This window comes from Syngnathoides biaculeatus, chromosome 9 (genome assembly GCF_019802595.1).
Source record: "Syngnathoides biaculeatus isolate LvHL_M chromosome 9, ASM1980259v1, whole genome shotgun sequence".
NCBI classification, from domain to species: Eukaryota; Metazoa; Chordata; class Actinopteri; order Syngnathiformes; family Syngnathidae; genus Syngnathoides; species Syngnathoides biaculeatus.
The window spans coordinates 20,863,425-20,879,994 of record NC_084648.1 but is presented as its reverse complement, the minus strand read 5'-3'; the positions used below and the strand labels follow the sequence as shown (position 1 = coordinate 20,879,994).

Here is a 16,570-nt window from a genome sequence, read left to right as displayed (position 1 = left end):
TCGAACACGACGGCGTCATTTGCACAAAACCGCAGCGGCTCAAGCTTCAACATTGTCCAGGGCGTACTAGAGTGTTCCGCCCGTCCCCTCTATATCGTTACCATAATTTTCCTGGTTATGGTGACCTTTCCTTGCTGATTGGCTGTGATAAATAAATGACGTGCCACTGAAGCATTGACTCAAATTTTCTGTGCATTACTAGTTATTGGTCGTCTTTGGGAATGTCGAGCCAAGTATTTGCCGTCTTTCATGTTTACACAAGGTGGCGTGCTGGCTGCTGGACCCTGGCGCCGACGAGAGGACTCTGGCCAACATGATCAGCGTCTACTGTCCGGAAGATCTGCCACTGCTGGACGGCCTCGGGAGCGCACACGCCCACTGTCCTCGCGTGAGGGCGGCGACGGAAAGCGTGCTCGTACACGCCGTCATGGACCCTCTCACGACTCTACTAGACAAGGACGGCATGCTCGGTAGGATTTCAAAAGGTGCGCCGAGCGTGACGACGAGCAACGTTGTCATTTGGCGTCTCGTCGCAGACTCCTTCAGAAGCGTGGAGATGCCCTCGCAAGTGTGTTTGGCTCTGCTGGAACTCAACGGCGTGGGCTTCAGTCTAGATGAGAGCGAGCGACAGAAGCACGTGATGCAAGCCAAGCTGGCAGCGCTGGAATCTCAAGCGTACGAGCTGGCGGGGCACAGCTTCTCCCTGACCTGCATCGACGACATAGCGCAGGTCAGACGGCTTCCCAGAAGGTTGTTTCGTTTGGAGTAGTGTGGACCCCCCCCCCCCCGCATACTCGCATTTCACCTCATGAAAATAAGATGGGTCTGTTATGTAGACACTCTAGTGGTTGGTTTACGGAGACTGGAGGAAGTACACGGGGCGAATGGCAAAGGTTGTCAGCGGCGCGCAAAACCCTGTTGCAGGTTTTGTTCTTGGAGCTCCATCTGCCTCCAAACGGTGACGTGGGAGCACCAAAAAGCAAGAAGACCCTCGGGTACACCCGCAGAGGGGGAAGCAGAGTTCGGCTCGGGAAGCAGTTCAGCACAACTAAGGTGAGGCGCTTATTTCGACACACTCCAAAAAAAACCCAAAAACTCCACTAAAACGCCGTCGTCAGGACGTTCTGGAGAAGCTCCGTCCTCTGCATCCGCTGCCGGCCGTGATATTGGAGTGGAGGAGGGTCACCAACGCTTTGACCAAAGTGGTGTTCCCGCTGCAGAGGGAAAAGAAATACCACGCGACGTTGGCCATGGATAGAATCTATCCTGTAGCTCAGACGCACACAGCCACAGGTACGCGCGTCGCATTCGCGCCACCGCCTCGAGAGGCTCGTGGAGTTCTTTTGTTTTTGTCCGTAGGGCGAGTGAGCTTCACCGAGCCCAACATTCAGAACGTGCCCAAAGACTTTGACATCCGCATGGCCGCAGAGGTGGGAGAGAGCCCGCCTTCGCAAGATGGCCACCACAAGAGCAAACACGGGTACGTCGACGTGGCACTCGTTCGAGGAGCCAAGGAATTTGTCACCCATTCAACCTACGATTTAGCACCAAGTATGATCGCCAAGGTCCCGGATTCGCCCGGCGAGTCTGGAGACTGAAACAGGAATAAAACGAGATACCGCGTTATGCATCTAGCGTTTTGATGTTGCAGAAAGAAGAGGCGCTCTTTGGCCCCATCGGTTCCCGGGAGAGAAGCTGCGAATCTGGGACCGTCTTTCTGCGTCAGCATGAGACACGCCTTTGTACCCTTCTCAGGTGGAGGACGCGTTTCGCTGTTTTTGCCTGCCATTTCCCCCAGCCCTCACGTTTGCCCCCACGTTTTGCTGCAGGCGGGATGATCTTGGCGGCCGATTACTCCCAACTGGAGTTGAGGGTGCTGGCTCACCTGTCCGAAGATCAACGTCTGCTGAAGGTCTGGACCGACACGCCAGCGTCGACGTGCGAAAGATATCAGTCAATAAATGAACATGCGCGGCAGGTGCTGAACGGGGGCGCCGACGTGTTCCGCTGCATCGCCGCCGAGTGGAAAAGCGTCGACCCGGACGGGGTCGACGACGGCCTCCGACAGCAGGCCAAGCAGGTCCGCCGAGGCTGACGCGTGACAACGTGGAACCTGAACGTCGCTTAGGCGCCACGTCTGTCTGATGCGCTTTTCCAGATTTGCTACGGCATCATTTACGGGATGGGGGCCAAGTCTTTAGGGGAACAAATGGGCGTGGAGGAGAACGATGCGGCCCGCTACATCGAGACTTTCAAGGCCAGATACAAAGGTAGGAACCACTTGGTCTCCTTCCACGGCACGAGACATGGACTGTTCTGTTTGTACTTGGATTGGATCTCCTGAGACTGTTGCGCGTGATTGTAGGGATCAACTGTTTCCTCCGAGAAACGGTGAAGAAGTGCATCAAGGACGGTTACGTTCAGACTCTGATGGGACGTCGCCGATATCTCGCTGGAATCGCCGACTCCAACCCGCACGTCAAGGCGCACGTACGCATTTCGAGTCACGTTGAAAGAATGAGGGATGAAGCACTTGTGATCGTCTAGCTACGGCTCAGTAAATTACAAAGTCAAAAGTTGAATTTAGTTTGAAAAATGAAACAAAGAGGGAAATATTTCATGATTCCTGCAAGGTTTTGATCAAAGCTTACAGCAAACAAATACTCCACATTCAACAATGAAAATGATTTTTAATGTGAAGTGTTCTAACGAAAAGTTGAATCCGCACGAGTGCCGCAATACGTGGATGTACGGAACATTTTCTAACTGCGTCGGATACGATGACGCGTCTTGTTTGGTCCAGGCGGAGCGTCAGGCCGTCAACACAACCGTCCAGGGCTCTGCGGCAGACATCGTCAAACGCGCCACCGTCAACATCCACCGGCGACTGCGAAAAATGTACCCGAAAGCGCCGCTGTCTCACCAGCACGTGCGTGCAGGTAACGCACGCAGGGCCTCGCGTCGCGTTCCGTCTGTGTGACGTCAGTCTGGTCTGTCCGCCGTACAGCCGCTCACCGTCGCAGGGACGCACACTTGAGAGGAGCCTACTTTGTCCTGCAGCTCCACGACGAACTCTTCTACGAAACTGCTGAGGAGAACCTCATACAGGTAGGACGGCGACGGGGTCCACCGCTCGCAGGCCACAACGTTAGGTACGGATGCGCGACCGAGGGGCAGTTAAAAAAGTCACGAGACCTAATACGGTAATCATTGGAGAAATGGTCAGTTTATAGGTTGGAAACTAGTTTCAATGCAGGAAGAGGACAAACTTTTAAACAGGATTTTTTTTTTAAAACAACCATTATTAGTACTGTAATTTCCAGCCTACACAGCGCACCTGATTATAGGCCTCACCCAGTACATTTGGAAAGGAAATATCATTTGCTACACAGATAAGCCGCACCTGTGTAAAAGCCGCAAGTGCCCACAATGAAATACCAGTTATTTACAAAGACGGTAAACAGATTTTTCAAAATTTTAATACCTTAGCTTAACATGGGACAGGCAAAAAAAAAACAAAAACAAAACATCCCTAAATCACTGAGACGCGGCAGTCACACAGCAGCAAGACGCTAACGCTAGTGCAGCGCGAAAAGGGTGGGTTAAAAAAAACAAAACAAAACAACAACATACTGGTAAAAACCGACGAGACACAGCAGTAGCACAGCAGCGACACGCTGGCGCAACGCTCACAGGTCCGGTAAACAAAAAAAAACAAAAAAAAACACATCAAAATCACTGAGATGCGGCGCTAACAGGGCCGTTTTAAAAAAAAAAAAAAAAAACATACCGGTAAAAATCACTGAGACATGGCAGTAATAGAGCAGCAGTACTTTAGCACGGTGCTAACTCTAGCGCAGTGCTAACAGGGGCAGTTAAGAAAAAACAGACAAAAAAAAAAACCCCGAACATACAAAAAAAAAATCACGGAGATGCGGCGCTAACAGGGCCGTTTTAAAAAAAAAAAAAACATACCGGTAAAAATCACTGAGACATGGCAGTAACAGAGCAGCAGTACATTAGCACAGCGCTAACGCTAGCGCAGCGCTAACAGGGGCGGTTAAAAAAAAAAAAAAAATTCACTTCATCGGCACATATATTCCACCATTCTCAGTCTTACCTTTTACGCTCGATTTCCCCCTTCCGGCTGTTAGAAAAAATCGCACAAATTAGCCGCATCACCGCATAAACCGCAGGGTTAAAAGCGTGTGTAAAAAAAGTGAGCAGTTTATAGGCCGTAAATTCAATTGAGCTGTTGACTTTTTGACTCCCCCTCAGGGTACAAGAGCAGCTCCGTTAGCGGTCTTGATACGTTCGCGTTGTTCTGTTCCACCCCTGCGTGGACGGTATGCGGTTGCCAAGGTAACGATCGTCTTTTGCCTTTTTTGGGTTCCTGCCAGGTGGCTCAGATCGTCAAGAGGGAGATGGAGTCAGCGGTCCAACTTCACGTCAGGCTAAAAGCCAAAGTCAAAGCGGGATCCAGCTGGGGCAATTTACAGGACTTGGATATTTAATCCACCTCTCATGTGTATTTTTTTAGCGCAACTTAAAAAGAATGAAATGAATTGCCTCTTTTTTAATTGGTAAATGAACTGGATGAAGATATCTATGCGTACACTGGCTACTTAACATTTTTTTTAAACTATTGAATAGTATCTTAAATGTGTATTTATGACACTGTGCAATGTCAGAAATGTCACACAAACAGACGAGCGGGTTTCAATGCCTGAAAACGTCACATTTTATTGAACCGCTACCAATAGTAGCAACATCACTCACTGAGTTTTGTTTTGTAAATGTGGACAATGACTGCAGATCACTGCTTGGAACAAATAATTTTTGTCTTTGTTTGAATAAAACATGTAAGGAGAGACAGCGTGCGGAGGTGGAACTCGACGCCAGGTTATTTTTCGTCAACTACAAAATCTTTGTGGGAAATCTTCTGACAGGCGCGACACTATGAATGTCTTTAAGCCGACGGTCCGTCCCCGCGAGAAAAAACAGTCGGCGCCGCCAGAAAAAAAAAAAAAGTTGCTTGCGTGTGATCGGAAGTGACATCAGCGCTCACGTCCAACTATGGAAGTGCGCATAGACGTGAGCGCGGCTGCGTCGATGCTTGGAAAACATCAGCGACCCCCACGGACTTCATTTGCAATTGCGGCGAAAGTCTTTTTGTTGAACGGGGCAAATAACTGGCATCTTTTTAAACCAAAGCTGACAGTCTTCCAGTGGGGAAATCGCCAACGACAATGAGGAAATTGGGGCAGTGCGTGAAGTGCACCAGTCTGTAAACATGGTTTTTTTTTTTCTTTTTAACGGCCTTTACACAAACAAACAAAAAAAAAGGGGGGTCTTAATTAAGGCATCAGCAATGTCCACTTTCTCGTCAGAATAAAAACAAAAAGAAAAAAAGAGGCAGCGTGTGCCGGCACGGCTTCCAGGCCACGCCGACGGCGTACACGAAGGAGACGGGACGCGGGACCACGTCAGGGCGCGCGTTCGTCGCGGGCGAAGTAGTACCTGACGGGGGGGCCGGCCAGGTCGTCGTCGTCGGCTCTCTCCGGGGCAAACGAAACGGTGAGGTCCACGTACTGGCGCCCCGCCGACGGCTTGATCAGCTTCTGCATCCTGCAGACGTTTTGGATTGTTGTGGGTGTGGACACTTTTTTTTTTTTTTAAACTGCATCTTCTCAGTCACATCGAGTACTTGCTTGTTTTGTTTTGTTTTTTTTAACTATGATGCTTTTCCAATAAATGTGTAGACAAAGAAATGAAAAGTTCCCAGTAAAGCACTCACGTCAGTTTCAGTCTCTTTGTGTGTCCCGGTATCACCGGAACATAGAGCATCTTCACGCCGTGGACGACCATCGTGGGCTCGATTCCGTACTTCTCCTGAAAGGGGAAAAACAAAAAAAAAATAAACACCACAAAGAAAAGGAAGCGACGGCACGTTTAGCAGTCCGAGCGTCTCACCCTGACTGCATTCATGAAGTCGGACAAGGTGAAGTCCTCGTGGCCGCTGATAGTCCAGCAGTCCCAGATGGAAAAGTAGATGTTCTCCCTGAGGATGTATCCAAACTGAGCATGGCAGTGCAACCTCGGTTCTCGACCGCAATCCGTTCCAGAAGTGATTTGTTCGAAAACCGAATCGATATTTCCCATTACAATTAATGGAGAAAGAAATAATGTGTGCCCAGCCTAAAACAAATTGGCTTTTTAAAGCATTTTTTTAGTTTTCTTGATAATAAATTGCATGGCAGAAATACATGTACAGTTTAAATGCGTTATATCATCAAATAATTGAAGGGAGGACATGAGGACAGCGGGTGTTAGAGATGGAGGATGCAGGAGAAAAAGATGACACGCTGCGGCGACCCCGAACGGGACAAGCCGAAAGGAAAAGAAGAAGAATCTTAGAATGTATGCTTTCGTGGTAGAGTAGGCTCGGCTGGGAGTGCTTTTTAGGCACTCCCTTTCCTTTCCTTTTTTCGGCACTAGCAGCCTTACTACTTCCACCTGCCTTCTTTGGAGCCACGATTGGGGGTGAAGAGTCCTCAATAGGAAAACGACCGTTTTACGGTATTTGTCGGCGTTATACAGAATAGCAAAGCGCATCGTGGGTGGGTCAGCTGGTTGCGCTGCGCCACGCTATGTTACTTCCGGGTTTTTTACCGGATTTTCCTTCGAGAACCGAGTATTCACTGCATTGTGGCCTGCTGGGATTCTAGTTTTCACCAACCATGCATGTCACAGAATTATTTGGAATAGCGGTAAGAACGCTCAAAATATGTTTCTTTTATTTTCAGAATGAATCAGAAGGTGAAAGAAAGTTTACCTTCTCGACCATAAATTAGAACAGCTGCATACTAGGAACAGCACTTTCATCTGTTTTTGTGTGGAAATGTCAGCTGGTGGGATACATTGCGGTCCGTGCATTTCAAGTTCTTTTAAAGGCAGATTTTGGATACAGCCCTTATATTTGCTCTCATTAAACCGCTGAGCTTTGCCGAATCTTAATCAAATGGATTAAAATGTTGCTGTGCAATGGAAATCCTTTACCTCTCAATTGAGTTATGGTGGGGGGGGGAGAGGCAACTTAAAACGTAGGGATGCCTGGTTTTCTCGGAACGGTGATATTATACAAACACGAACCTGCAAAAAACATGGCGGTACCTGATGAGAGTCCGTTTGACAGCCGCTGGTTCCGTGAAGACCACTGCGGGCAGGGCCAAGTTGAAAAAGCAGTTTTTCAAAGACTCAAAACCAAAACCCCCGACTATCTTGATGAGCTCCAGGGCCACCTAAGGCGTGACAAGCGCTCCAATCAATTACAATCAAGCCAATACATGACCATCTTAAACAAACAAAGGAGATGCGCCGCGTCAAGCGAGCTTTCTCACCAGTCCGGCAACGGCCGCCGTTGCCGTGGCGATGGCGGGGATGATCTTGCCGGCGATGCGCTTGGTCTTCAACCTGTCCGCGGGCTCGATGGAGTACATCTTGGCTCTGAGGGCGGACGCGGACGCGATGAAGTCCATGTGGCCGTTGCTGTCGTCGTCCTTCTCGAAGTCCAGCGGCGACATCCGCAACCTGGCTGCGCGTCGCGTGAGAACGCCGTTACTCATTTTGCGTCAGGTTGCCTGAAAATCTCATTCCAATTTTGACACTTTGCGAATCACAATATTGAGATGGCGTCAAAGGACAACAGACACCAAGTTACTTAACTCACTTTAACAGAGTTCCCTGGGATCAAAGCAGTATTTTCATGTTACACGGTTCTTAGGGCCGAGCACAAAAACAGCAAAAAGAGCTTTCCAGCAAATACTGGAGAAAGTATTCCTAAAGACAATAATTACGATCAGCACAGGGGATCCTGCAGTAAAAGCTTGTATGGCGGAAAGTTGAGCATGAATTTCACAGAAGTACAAGATTTTTTTAAGAAGCATTCATATAAAAAATAAGAACTTCCCTTTGGAAGAATGTGGCGTTTGTTAAAGCATACGGTTAGAGACTCTTTTACAAATGAGCATTTGATATGTTCAAATCATTTAATATTACAAACTGAGCCATCCGTTTGCGTCGCTTGGCTGGTGCGTGTATTCGTCGCTAGTTCTAAAAGTATTTCCTGATGTGAAATTGTACGGGTACAATTGTATCCTGACAAAATATTTGCTACTCGAATGTACCGTATTTTGCGGACTGTAAGGCACACCTCGAAGCCTTTCATTTTCTCAAAATTCCGACGGTGGGCCTTTTATATTAAAAAAAAGGTTGAAAATAGGCCATTCGTTGAAGGTGCGAAAAAAAAATACAGTAGGTCAAAAGTTGTTCCTAAATCACTGATTTGCCAAGACACAAAAGGGCACAACGTCAGTGGCAAATCGGCACAAATGAAACTCATTTGCCTTCCGTGGGGCACCTTTCACGGTTCCGCCCATCTTCTCGCTTTCTGAGCAGGATGTCAACCTGCTCGTCGCCCTTTTGAAAACCAGTCAAGTCGCGGAATCCAGCGAGCAAATCTGGAAATTGGCAAAAGTGCCAAGTAACCTTTGTAAAGTGTCTGGTACACATCTGCGGCGATACGCTTTAAGTTATTGATAAAATTACTCATCAAAGGAGGCGTTTCCCTCAGCTTACCTGCTTTGACAACGTCGCCGGCAATGGCGTGCTGCAGTTGCCTGATGGCCGCTCTCTCCTCTTCGCTGCTCAGCGGCATCTTCAACTGATCGGGTTTCTTTGCCGCCTCGTCCGTTTCGATATTCTGCGAAGGACGTGATGAGCAAAGATTATTTGGCCTCATGAACCCTTCCGGTAAAATCTGCGTCAGGGACATCGAAGCGCACTTTGACAGAGGGTTGATATTCGGGGATGTTCACGTGGGAGAGGACTGCGGCCACCGCCTGCTCGCAAAGATCCTGAAGGAGAATCAAAACGCGAGAATGAAATCGGTCCGAGCGCACGGTCCTCTCTGAACGCGTTACGGCACACGTCGGCGACCGACCTTCTCGGAGTAAGAGATGCTGTGAATGCCGGCGAAGAGTCGGGCCGTGCTGACAATAAAGGTGAAGTGCCTGAAGGAAAGACGGCAGCGGCGAGCTAAGACGAGATGTGCCGTACACGGGAGCGGTCACGTGAAAGAAACAACTTTACTCACAGGGGGTCTTTCGAGTCAAAATCGATGGGAGACGGCGGTCTTTTGGGGGACTGCCAAAATAAACCTGACAAACGGAGGCACAGATGCGTTTCGGTGCACTCCGTAACGTGCCCCTGAGGGAATTTGTTGAAAACTTACTTCCATCTTTTAACTTTGTGTCCAGTGGAAAAGCATGAAGAAGCTGCAGAGCCTACAGGAAGAGATGACGTCATTCAAAATCGTAAGGGAGAAAGTGCCGGAAAACAATCCAAACATAATGCTCCTCTTGATTGATGAGGTGTTCCCAATGCTCAATGTGGCCAAAATATGTATTACCAAGTCATTTGCAGTTAAATAGAGTCCATCTCCTTTTTTTTTTTATTATTATTATTATTATTCAAAAGAAAACAAAATGTGTCCTCTGCGTTTAATATCTTACAGTAGCAAACAGCAGTTGGTGGACAAAAACAGGAGCAGGGGGGCCACTCGGCGCCCAGGGTCTTTTTCTCAGGGACACCACAGCCATAGGTGGGAATTTAATGTCGGAAATGGTTTTTTTTTTTTTTTTTTTTTTTTTTTTACACTTCAAGGCGTTGTAAACGTTATGGCCGAATATTTCTGTCCCAATAGTCTACTTTAACTACACAAATGGGGAAGAGTATTTGGAACTCCTTTCTGAATGTTACATTGTTGAGAGGTGTTTGTAATATTCCTAACGCATACTTGCAAAATGAAACCACCATAATGAAAATCCTATTGCAAAATGTCACTTTTCATTCCAGCATCTGAGTACAAGTGAAGCGGGCGTACCTAATGATTTGCACAACCATTGTGAAGGACCACGCGAGGAGTCCTTCCTCACCTTTCTCTTGAAATACTTTTCAAATTTCAGCCGGGCCAAAGTGACGCACTGCTCCCAACAATGCGGCCGCCTGTTAAGCAGTTTGATGACTTCGAATGAGCCTTCCAAACTTTCGCCCGCCTGCATCCTCTGGACACACATGCAAAGGAATAATGATGCTGTGTCAAAAAAGGAAAAGAAGCCCTTCATTGCGTTGTCGTGTTTTGCTACCTGTAGTACGCATTCAGCCGAGGTGTGGGTCTGCCAGAAAGTGTTGTACATGGAGGGCTTCTGGACAAACGCATTCTCAAACTAGGTGGGAAAGAAGAAATTAGGATGACAGCGTCGACACTCGGCATTTTGGGTATTTTAAATGGGCTTTGCGGGCTCCACCTTGTCCCTGGCCCACTGGATGGTGTGCTCTATGACAGAAGGAAAAGACTTGAGCGTGCAGAAGGGAATTTCCTCTTCTGGGGGGTCCCTCTGATGAAAAAGGGAAGGGGCGGAGGGTAAATATTCATTCGCTCACACCCGGGAGGTGTGCGTGTGCGTGTGTACTCGCATGGCTATTGTAGGACTCCGTCAAATTTGGCACGATGATTTCGGTGTGTCCTTTCGTTCCCATGGTCCCAGAGTCCAGGAGGGCTCTCTGATTGGAGACGCAGCGGCTGGAGAAAACGAGTCAAACGCGTATGGATTGAGTCTTTTTATTCCAATGGAATTGTGATTATGGAGCACAATTCACTCACTGCTTGTGGACGCGCCCTGTTTTCGACCCACCTGTCCACGTATCTGCGGGCCTCGACATTGTCCAGTGCGGTGACCACCAGGTTCAGGCGTGCGTAGAAGGAGTCGCTGTAGATGTTCTCCGTAGCGGGACACACCTTGTTGAGGTGGGCGTCCAGCTGCAGGTCCGCGTTGATCTGCAGAGTGGCTTCCGCCGCTGTCGTGCTCTTTGGTTTCTGAGACCGACACGAACGACAAACACTTTTCAAGCGGGAGGGAGTGCGTGCGTGTGTGTGTGTGTGTGTTGAGGGGGGAGTAAGGGGAGCGTTTTAATATGGTGTGTACATTTAAGATGAATACATTTAAATTGTCACTTGACCTACGGTAGCGAGGAAAAAGCACATTAACTAAGGCTCCAACTATATGATTAATTTGATACAGTGAAGCGAACGCTCATTGCTCAAATTATGAATACACGGGAAGAGGCCCCGCAGCTCAGCGGCGAGTTCGTATCTCACCGGGGCCTCTCCTCCCCGAGAGGATTGCGTCAGGAAGGGCATCCGGCGTAAAAACTGTGCCAAACAAATATGAGCGTTCATCTGAGATGACACGCTGTGGCGACCCCTAACGGGACAAGCCGAAAGAAACACCACCACCATTATGAATACATAACCGTCAAATACAGGGAGTCTCAACGCAAGACGTTCCGACTTTACAACGCTCGTCCCCCGTTTGCCATTTTGTGCGCCGGGAGTATATTCACATTTTTCGCCCTCCTTTTTAGACATTATCGCCCCAAAGAAAAAAGCTTCTGAAGCCAAAAGAAAGTCTATTACCATGGAAACGAAGCTCAAGATCACAAAAAGATGGACACCAACACCACCAAGCTTTAGTCGCTCGACCGCGGTGACAATTATTTAAGACACAGCCCGTATTTTAGCGCGTGTGAAGGGTTCCGTTCCTACGTGGAGATGTCGAGGAGTGCGGACCAGGTTCCTTGGCAATAGCTAAGCACAGCCTCCCCTTCTTCTTCTCCATCCACCTCTCATCAGTCATGCTAAGTACATCATCTTGTTTATACAAAGTATTTTGATGTAAATTCTGACTTTAACGGTGGAATCCGACTCAAGTGGAAATTCGCGTTAAGTCGTAGGAACGGATCTCAGTCGTAGACCGACGACTCCGTGTAAATGAATACAACTCTGGCTTTAAAAATGAAAGAATGAAGGAAAACTTACGAAAACGTGTCGACTGAATAGAAAGTTCAGCTCACCTGTATATGCTGTGGTCTGAACAGAAACTGTCTATTCAGGTTGGACTTTTCGATGAGGTCTGGATCTGTGATGCACACCTGAAGACAAATGTGAAAGATGTGGAAAAAAAACCATAAATTACACGACAGCCAAGGAGGGGAAAGTTAAGTGTGCACCTCTCCCGAGGTTTGAGCCAATCCCACTCCAAGCAGGGCAAAGTTTTTCAGCATTTCACAGCCTATAGCACCGCAGCCCACCTGTGGGGGAGGAAATACAGCACATTATCTGGAACTGCTCTGAATGGAATTCATCAAACATTTTATTGAGGAGCTGAACAAAACTTGACCATGAAGACCCTGAGCTTGTGCAGCTCCCCGCACAACGATTCGCCAATACAAGCTCGGAGTCCGTCGTAACGATCTCCCCGAGGAAGAAACTCATCGGCAGGGAGGGAGTGAAGCGGCTTCACTACCTCAATGGCGTCAAAATAAAACTGCAACACACACAAATTCAATGTTGTCTACGCGTCACGTCACAGCGTCAGAGCCGGCCGGCCGGGTGAGGTGCGGCCTACCCATTGCTGCAGGGGTGCAAACTTCCCCGTGATGGCTTTGAGAACCTCCTGACTCGCGAGGCCTCCGACGGCAGCCGCCAACGGGGGAAGGGTCCCCCTCGCCGTTCTCGCCAGCCATTGCACCAACTCTGCGTTCACAGCAGCCTCACCGTAGAAAGACGCAAATCGCAAAAGCGAGAGAGAGATGAGAGCGAAATAAACCAACATTTAAAAAGCTTTTCGCTCACACGAGTGACGTGACACGCACGCAGCAAAAAAATAAAGATAATAATAAAAACTCACTTTGTTCCTGAGTGTTGCATTCACTTCCTCTGTTAACTTCAGCAAAGTCTCAGCGTCCAGTAAACAGCTGCTGGCAAAAAGGGAAATCTTTCATGAATTAATGTGACACAGCTCGACAAACATTCGGCGAAAAATGGAGATTGGACAGCGGAAGGTTTTGCCTACCCGGTGTTGGGAAGTCGATTGTGCTGTTCCTGAAAGGCGTCCAGAGCCAACATGGCGGCGTGGATCTGTTGTGGTGCCTGGCGGGAAGACGGCAGGGAAATTGTCATCAGCCAGTCGCTGTTGTTGTCTCAAAGTAAATTCAACATTGTTTTTTTTTTTTTTTTGTTAAGTTTGTTCATTTTGGTCTCATTAAAATCTGAAAATGAAATTGTGTGCTTATCCTATGAATAGCTCTGACTTTATGCACAGCCAAAATAAGGAAAAGGATCAACAACGGTAAGAAGTAAATGCTTCAGGTTACTTTGACTCAAAATCATAAAAGCACTTGGCCCCCGCATATGTGCTATTGGACCTTTGTTGAGAGACAGCTACATTCAGACAAAACTAACGCTTGGCCACCATCTTGTAGTAAATACAACCGATTATGAACCTTTTGAATGAATTGCGCCTCACTACCTTGTGAGCGCCATCATATGGTGGCTTGCATACGCGCTAAAACGCGTGCTTTCACGCATGCTAGCAGTGGAAGCATTCTGATTAAGTGTACTTTGTTGGACGTGTTCCGCAACAACATTTGCAAATGTTGGAACTCAAGTGTGCACATTAAATGCAGCACATTGTAAGGCGCCATGTCTCATGTTGCCTCTCGTCTATTTAGAAGAGAATTAAAGACCTTTCCGATCGTGCAAATATGGTAAAAAAATAAAATTTGGCGACCAAAATCCGCAAATATGCGGGCCCATGAACGTGACACAGTAAAAGTCCGACTCTCTGAGTTAGTCACCTCCGGTTTACTGAAGTCTGGAGTCAAGACCTGAGGATCGCACAACTGTCTCTTGAGAGTTTCCTGAAATGTTTTGAATGTTATCAGAGAAAGAAAAAAAAAAAACATTTAGATTTTCCTGAAGAGAAAAAACACTCTTCATTAATGGAGGCTTTTGACTTACAAATGTGTACATTTTGGGAGTTTTCACAAGGACAAAGAAACCTCCGTGCGCGTATTCTTGGAAATGGGATGTGTCTCCTATGGCGAAACTGTGAGGGGAAAGGACTAACCGTACACACAAACAAAAACATTTCTCACTTATCTTCCTTATCATGACACCTCATGCAGAAAAACAACTCTTGCCATAAATATTCCCAATACCTGACACTTTTCTTGAGCTGCCGTTGAGTTCCACCATGCCGTTGACTTCTCTGAAGACGACGCTCTGGCCGGTCTGGAGGCCGTGAGGCTGGTTGTCCAGGCAGCTGACCACACCGGGAAAGTCCTGAGCAGAAAAACAGATGAAGGGATCTACAGCTGTTCGGAGCCACCGTTGGGTACGATTGAGCAATATTGCTCAAAATCCTGCTCACACGAGTGATGCTTTGGATGAAAATCTCTTTGGGCTCTTCCCCTGTGGGGTCGGACACTTCAAACTCGTCTCCGAAATCGCAGAACACTCGTGCGCAGATGCCGTAGGCGTCACAGCCAATGAACTGCCGAGAGAGAGTTTTCCGTATTAATTACATTGCTCTGCATTGCGAGGTGAAACTTCTATTGATGTTCTCCTGTGTTTCAGGTCCTACTCGGATGGGGGGGCTCTGAGAGTGGCAGAACTCGTTCACTTTCTTCTGAAGGCTCAGTCTGGCTTCAGTCAGAACTACACACTAAAAAAAGGGGAAAAAAAAAAACAAACAAAAAAAAGTTTTCAAACATTTAACATAGCGATTTCAACAGATGCGGTCTTCGGTTTTTGCTCTGGTGAAAATCCATTTTACTGCTTCCAGCACCAGCCAATCTCGCACGTACCTGATATTTTAGGAGAAAGCCGAGATCGGTGTTGTCATCCAGCGGGGAGCTGCATGTCTCGACATGGACGTAAGGGTTCAACTCCGCAACTCGAGGACAAACCGCCTCTGCCCTTAAAAAAAAAAAAAAAAGGACGGAAAAGAATAAACGAGATCGGCACGGCTGTACAACGCCGTGACGTGGGAGAAAAGACGAGATTGCGCGTCGCTGATGCTCATTACCTTTTCCGCTGGCTCAACACATCCTCTTTGTGAATAAAGAAGTTGGAGCCAAGATCGGCGGTCTCACACTGCTTTACGTCATGAAGGGTGACAGCCTGAACAGACGGACCGTGTACGACGTTCTCATCACTTATGAACAATCATTGGCAATAAGAAACAGTCTTCGTTCATCAAGCAGTGCGCCGCCATGCCGCTACCCAAATGAAATATTGGGAGCACATACCTTCACACCAGCCAGGACAATATTCTTTGCTGTAAAACACAGACACTTAATGTTAAATCACCGTTTCCTTTGTCATGTATGGCATAGACACAATGGCCACTTCATCTTGTACACTTGCATCATTTCATGACAACCGAAATACATTTTACATGACACGGAGCAATTCATTTAAAAATAATTATGGTCGGAGTGGAGTAGAACTACATTATATGAAATTGCAAAGTGATATCTTCCTACAAAAGGTAGCTGAAAATGCAACCTAATATTGGAATAGCTCTCAGTAGGATGCAGTGTTGCGACAAACCAACGCAGATAAAAACCAGATTGATAATAACAGGCATTATCAATGTAAGGCACAATCTTTGATGGAGCTATTTTGTCCGTGCTATCACAACTGAGCAAGTGTACCTCATGTTGTGGTCAGCCAATGTATAGTACACTAAAATAGTGCAATGGATGGTCTACCTATCTCTATTCCCAGCCCTCCCATTCCACTGAGAAAGACTGCGGACTGGGCCATCTGGTGCATCGCGCTGTCTCCCAACACATAACGCTGGCGACTGGACACAGGAGAAAAACAAAAGGATAACACAGACAGAAATACGGTTTTATACCACAGTAGTTACAAAACGCCTCGTTCTTGACAATTGTATTAACTCCCCACTGCTCCAATCTTTGCTTTAAAGTCATGGAGTCCCCATCGGCAGTGAACAACTGGGCTGTGCTGAACCAAAGGACAAGACTTGCCTGTAAAGGGAGTCATCTATTTCCATCGAGTCTTCAGCCATGCTGACGGGGGGTGGGGGGGGGGTGGGGAAGGCTGCCGGATCAACCGCTGAAGGTATCGAGGTGACATTAACATACACAAAGGAGACTGTAGATTACCCGTCACAGCGATTGCTGGTGTTAATAACAACAACAAAAATGACCCGTGGTCGTGGCCGAATGGCTAGCTACATGCCACATAAAAGTAGTCATCGTTGAAGTGGTATTTATCAATTATTGACTTACTTAACAAACGGTCAAAAGAGCTCGTCTTTACTAGCAAAAGGAACAACGCGGAATTAGTCCTGGAGAAATGTAGTTTAGGAAACCTCCATGGGAATCGCTGCGGCTAGCTAGCGAGACAAGTGCCAGTCTGAGTCGGTGCCTGGTGCCGGTGGCAGGCGCAATTCCCTTCAGCCTGATAACATTCAATTCCTATGGCAACTCACTACCGAAAGAGGCATCTGAGAAATGTAAGATTATTTCTTTAAAAAAAAAAAACCGAGCCCAGATTCGTTGGTAAAACAAAAATGAAGAAATCTTTCATACGCTGACTTGTCGGAATGAGCGAAGAACGGGGGTGAGGTGAATG

At 47.5% G+C, this 16,570-nt stretch overlaps 2 protein-coding genes across 7 annotated transcripts in view; one reads left to right on the top strand and one right to left on the bottom strand.

The window, feature by feature from the left end:
* Positions 1-4,871, top strand: part of polq (polymerase (DNA directed), theta) — a 16,869-nt gene extending 11,998 nt beyond the window's left edge. For 3 of the 4 annotated variants that reach the window (XM_061831033.1, XM_061831032.1, XM_061831031.1), the window contains 12 exons: positions 263-470; positions 537-730; positions 925-1,053; positions 1,119-1,480; positions 1,652-1,755; positions 1,830-1,912; positions 1,979-2,080; positions 2,159-2,270; positions 2,366-2,490; positions 2,804-2,939; positions 3,008-3,108; positions 4,401-4,871. In XM_061831033.1, coding sequence (XP_061687017.1) covers positions 263-470; positions 537-730; positions 925-1,053; positions 1,119-1,480; positions 1,652-1,755; positions 1,830-1,912; positions 1,979-2,080; positions 2,159-2,270; positions 2,366-2,490; positions 2,804-2,939; positions 3,008-3,108; positions 4,401-4,514 — 1,770 coding nt within the window. In that variant the 3' untranslated portion in view covers positions 4,515-4,871. The remainder of the gene's footprint in view (positions 1-262; positions 471-536; positions 731-924; positions 1,054-1,118; positions 1,481-1,651; positions 1,756-1,829; positions 1,913-1,978; positions 2,081-2,158; positions 2,271-2,365; positions 2,491-2,803; positions 2,940-3,007; positions 3,109-4,400) is intronic. The other variant, XM_061831034.1, reaches the window with a different exon arrangement.
* uba6 (ubiquitin like modifier activating enzyme 6) lies at positions 4,715-16,570 on the bottom strand. Of its 3 annotated transcripts, none has more exons than XM_061831035.1 (32): positions 16,225-16,570; positions 15,961-16,048; positions 15,679-15,773; positions 15,214-15,242; positions 14,991-15,085; positions 14,770-14,881; positions 14,547-14,627; positions 14,334-14,456; positions 14,122-14,245; positions 13,922-14,025; positions 13,759-13,821; positions 12,975-13,051; positions 12,810-12,879; positions 12,528-12,671; positions 12,300-12,446; positions 12,130-12,210; positions 11,974-12,051; positions 10,755-10,936; positions 10,537-10,642; positions 10,368-10,457; positions 10,206-10,286; positions 9,996-10,124; positions 9,293-9,344; positions 9,155-9,218; positions 9,002-9,071; positions 8,844-8,915; positions 8,638-8,761; positions 7,401-7,594; positions 7,174-7,301; positions 5,974-6,061; positions 5,798-5,892; positions 4,715-5,628 (listed from the first exon to the last, which is right to left on the bottom strand). In XM_061831035.1, the coding sequence occupies exons 2-32, from the start codon at positions 15,999-16,001 to the stop codon at positions 5,487-5,489; spliced, it is 3,081 nt and encodes a 1,026-aa protein (XP_061687019.1). In that variant the 5' UTR covers positions 16,002-16,048; positions 16,225-16,570; the 3' UTR covers positions 4,715-5,486. The 3 variants fall into 3 exon arrangements, 2 of the variants coding, with proteins under 2 accessions (XP_061687019.1, XP_061687020.1); XM_061831036.1 differs by having other exon boundaries at positions 12,810-12,876; XR_009796575.1 differs by lacking the exons at positions 4,715-5,628; positions 5,798-5,892 and adding an exon at positions 8,420-8,519 and having other exon boundaries at positions 5,975-6,061.